The sequence below is a fragment of the Penaeus vannamei genome, chromosome 29 (assembly GCF_042767895.1).
Source record: "Penaeus vannamei isolate JL-2024 chromosome 29, ASM4276789v1, whole genome shotgun sequence".
In the NCBI taxonomy this organism is placed as follows: Eukaryota; Metazoa; Arthropoda; class Malacostraca; order Decapoda; family Penaeidae; genus Penaeus; species Penaeus vannamei.
This window is the reverse complement of record NC_091577.1, coordinates 929,635-934,634: the sequence shown is the minus strand read 5'-3', so window position 1 is coordinate 934,634 and position 5,000 is coordinate 929,635. Positions and strand designations below refer to the sequence as shown.

The following is a 5,000-nucleotide window of genomic DNA, read 5'->3' as shown; positions in this document are numbered from 1 at the left end:
TCTATCTATATATCTGATATATATATATATATATATATATATATATATATATATATATGTATATATATATATATATACATATATATATATATATATATATATATATATATATATATATATATATATATATATATATATATATATACATACACACACACACACATATATATACATATATATATATATATATATATATATATATATATATATATATATATATATATATATATATATATATATATATATATATATATATATATATATATATAAAATATATATATATATATATATCAAATATATATATACATATAAATATATATAAATATATATATATATATATATATATATATATATATATATATATATATATATATATATATATGTATATGTATTTGTATATATATGTGTATATGTATATATGTATATATGCACATACATATTATCTATCTATCTATCTATCTGATATATATATATATATATATATATGTATATATATATATATATATATATATATATATATATATACATATATATATATTTATACATATATAAAATTTCATCTAATTTCAAATCAGTTCTCAGTTCTCCATGTTTACCGTAACACAAGCAATAAAATCATATATAAAGAGCCACACATGTCCCACAAAATATCCTGTCACAAAACACAGCCAAGAGAACAAGGAAGAGAATATCACTGAAATACTATATGAACGCACGACTCAAAAAGTATATGCAAATTCGTTTAGATAATTCTTGACATCAACTTGTGGTTAACATTACAGTTAAGATAAAGTCATCAATTGCATGATGAAAGTAGGATGCCACATCTATCTTCGTAATTACATATCTTGCCGTGGCATTTTTTTCTTCTGGAACACATCGTCCTCTTCTGAAAATGTTTTGGATTTGGAAAATTTGAGCAAAACATGCCTATGGAAGAGACTAATGACCTGATATTGATATTTCAGCTTAAAAAATACATGTATATATACAAAATTACAAAGTGCAATGTTAAAGGCAAAATCTGACACAGTGCTTACGAAAGATATAATTACATATACTGTTTTTATAACTGTTCCTTATGGACAGAGTATCTCATTTTGAGACCTTCTCTTATGGCATAAGATGGATCACCATGTTCTTGGTTATTTGTTGTAAATGTGTGTGTGTGTGTGTGTGTGTGTGTGTGTGTGTGTGTGTGTGTGTGTGTGTGTGTGTGTGTGTGTGTGTGTGTGTGTGTGTATGTGTGTGTGTGTGTGAGTGAGTGAGAGAAAGAGAGAGAGAGAATGTGTGTGTGAGTGAGTGAGTGCATGTCTGTACGAGTGTGCGTGTGTGTATGAGTGTGTGTGTCTGTGCACGTATGAGTGTACATGTTTACATATATGTATGCATATATGTATATGCACATGTATATGTTTATGCATATTTATGTATGTATGTGTACATGTATGTTTATGTATATTTATATACATGTGCATATGTATATTGTTATATGTATATATAAATATGTATATATGATATGGATATGTATATATATGCATGTATGTATGTATATGTATATACGTGTGTGTGTGTGTGTGTGTGTGTGTATATATATATATATATATATATATATATATATATATATATATATATATATATATATATATATATATATATATATATAAACATGTGTATGTATGTATGTATGTACATATGTATGTATGTGTGTAAATAAATAAACTATTTACCTTGAGAATCAAAGTATTTCCTATTCTAGGTGTAAGCATGGGGTCAAGTACCTGAGCTTTATTACACACTAGATATTCATATAAAACCATTTACATCTGGGGGAAATATTTTTACTACTTGAACTTGATGGACTGTGTTGCCCAAATCAATATGATGCAGGCTTAATAGACGACTAAAATATTATCAAATATTTGCAAACATTCATACATAAGGATATATACCCCTCGCCTCTTAAGCTCTCATTCTTATTACAGTAGTTCTAAAAATATATTCTGTATATGTGCACAATAAAAAACATGTATTTGCAGGCAATGTTATACAGGGAAAGGTTCCCTTGCTCATCTCTGCAGCTAGAAATGTTTGTGCAATTATATTCGACAGCAAAGAGCAATTGCTTTTTCACCTTCTTTTGGATGTTTATGATAATTAAATGTCTCAATCTTTAAAATGTGTACATATTGACCCACAAAGAAAAAAAGAAAAACTGTACTAATACACACAAAAGCTTTTTTCCCCTGAATCCTGGCAAATGCCATGATTGGGAAATTGGCAGCAGGCAACACATTTGAGTATATACCAAAAAAAGGAAGAAAGGGAGTCCAAGTGTATGTAAAAAACAACATGAAAGCAGCACCTTCTTCTCTGTCTACAAGAACATGACATGTTCTCTCTGATTCTAAAAACACAATTTAAGCCACACCGTTATATTCATGGTTATAATGAAATCTACAGTTTTGCATTTTTGAGCATATATCGTAATTTTAAGTATATATGTATATACATATGTAAATATACATTTATACAAAATAAAATAATAATGAGCTGGGACTGTAAGCATTTATACAAAGAGAACACTTGTACTTAGACGACATATAGAATAATTTTTTTCTGTACAAAGAGTTATCTATGTTGCTGAAAACAGAGGAAGTAAAAGCACAGCAAGAGATTACATGCAATGAGATTTAAGGTTACTATGGAATCATGTGTGCCTGCCTGTCAATTTTTTCTTTTTGAAACCCACATAGACCAAACAAATAATTGCAATAGTATTCAAAATAATAACAAAAATCATCACTATTTTCTTTGGTGTGACTTTGTGAGAACGAAAATCAGCAAGGGGAAAAGCGTGGATGGATGGAAGGAGGAGGAATAAAAATAATCTTAGTGAAAGACTTCATCTTCCACAAATCATGAGTACCATCTAGAGCGCTGTAGGGAAATCTGGTCCATCAACGAGCGAGCCTGGTGAGTTACATACATCTGAAAGAAGGAAAATCCAATTAATGCCATGGGACATAGGAAGGTATAAACAGAGGCATACAAATGGACTGAGAGCAACATAAATACAGGAATGGATTAAAGCTATATAAAGCCTGAGGAACATTCCTGTATAGGTGCTCACCACGACTCCTTCACCGCTCGAAGGGTTGTGGCTTAAAAACCAAACATTTCATTTGACCAATTGGTATATGTAACTTTGTTTTCTATAGATATAACTGAAAAAGCAGTAAACAGTATAAGATAAAAGTTGCAGATAATATGTTATCAATAGCCACAAATAAATGATATAATATTCTGGAATGTCCAAGTTTGAATAAATTTGGGCCTGTTCCTAACTATAAACTTTACCTCACTGTTTCTGTAAAAAAAAAAAGAAAAAAAAAAAAAAAATATATATATATATATATATATATATATATATATATATATATATATATATATATATATATATCATGATAATAATGAATAATAATTAAAAATTTAAATGTGCTTTAAGTAGCAAAACTTAGATTTATTTACTGCTAGACAAATGAGATACCTTCAACCTTTGGAGGCTTGTAATTTGCCATGCTAGAGATAACACTTTTTAACAGCAAAGGTGTACACTGATCATGCACATGTGTGTACACACAACACACAAAACACAGAACACACACACACACACACACATTGATATTTCAATAAAGGTATCTTTCATTCTCCAAACAAAAATACTGTACCTGGAACAAGGTGATACCAAATATGACTCCAGCAGCCCAATAAAGGTTTGATTCTAAGAACTGAATGATGGATGTCACGCAGCCTCCAGTGTAAATGGTTTCTGAGGCTTCATGAGGCTAGAAGGAAAGGAAAAACATTAGTGTTACTTTGAATCTACACTGCATGTAGGACAGAATTCATGTACTGGATTTCCATTATGTATTCATACTACATGGTTCTTAAACTCTTACAAGAAAAAAATGGTAACTTACTTTTTTGTTTTGCATACCATACCCACACATAAAGTCAAAGTGTGTCTGCAAAGATATAAAACATTTTATCACATAAAAATTACTGATACACATAAATTATTACTTTAATGCTGAAATCTGCTCTTCAGTATTCTCACTTATACCTTATGTAAACCTGGAATGAGAAAATGCTGATTTCATGGATTTAAGGATTGATACGTACCAAATTTTTTCTGTTCAAGCAACAGGAAGCTGGAACACCACATTTCTCAGCACTTGGGCTTGACTCTGAGCAGTTGAAGTATTCATTTGCATTCCAGTCCAGGTAACCTTCTACTGTGATTCCACAACAACCAAACTGAAACCAGGAACCAAGTTTTTTTTTATAAATGTATACTCGTTAATGCACACATTTGTACAAAAATATCCTGCCTTCCCAATGATACTTGGAGAGCATATATACTTAACCAGTTCACAATTATTTTAGTTCATTAATTTTGTTTACACATAAATGGCTCCACGAGCGTTTAGACTCAAAGTAGTCATTCACGAGGCTTGTCTGAGCAAACACAATGCTTTGAAAATTTAAAGAATGAGAACAAACATGTCAGGTCACGCAGGTCAAGTAAATGACTCTTTGGTGACTAAGCATTTGTGGATCCATATATGTATAATAGACTATGTGTGTACTTTGCACCAGAGGGTTAAGTACCTACCTATCTATCTTTATCTATATCTCTATACATATAAAATCATGATGGCTTGATGAGGTGATCCCAAACCAACATAAGTGACATGGGAAACCTTGTATATTCAAACTTACTGGTTAGTTACTAGCTTTTCATAAACCTTCCAATTTATGGTTAACAATAACCTAATACTGCTGGTACATGTACTGTTCAATGCACTTTTGGCTGTGAATTTTGTTTGCACTTATATGGCTCTGCTACCATGAGTTGGTGGCCTTGACAGATTTTTTTTTTTTAATCCAGGAAAAGCTTAAACAGCTGAGATAGGTAGTAGTAATAAGCTCTTGCA

General features: G+C 30.0%; 1 protein-coding gene across 3 annotated transcripts in view; it reads right to left on the bottom strand.

The window, feature by feature from the left end:
* The window catches only part of LOC113811362 (tetraspanin-33), a 19,040-nt gene that overhangs the window by 5,565 nt on the left and 8,475 nt on the right, over positions 1-5,000 (bottom strand). Inside the window, exons 4-8 of one of the 3 annotated variants that reach the window (XM_070142738.1) lie at positions 4,186-4,320; positions 3,984-4,028; positions 3,732-3,848; positions 2,930-2,991; positions 749-889 (exon numbers count right to left, since the gene is read on the bottom strand). In XM_070142738.1, coding sequence (XP_069998839.1) covers position 889; positions 2,930-2,991; positions 3,732-3,848; positions 3,984-4,028; positions 4,186-4,320 — 360 coding nt within the window. In that variant the 3' untranslated portion in view covers positions 749-888. Of the gene's footprint in view, positions 1-748; positions 890-1,161; positions 1,351-1,563; positions 2,992-3,731; positions 3,849-3,983; positions 4,029-4,185; positions 4,321-5,000 lie in introns of those variants that run through there. The other 2 variants (XR_011399783.1, XM_027363089.2) reach the window with 2 other exon arrangements.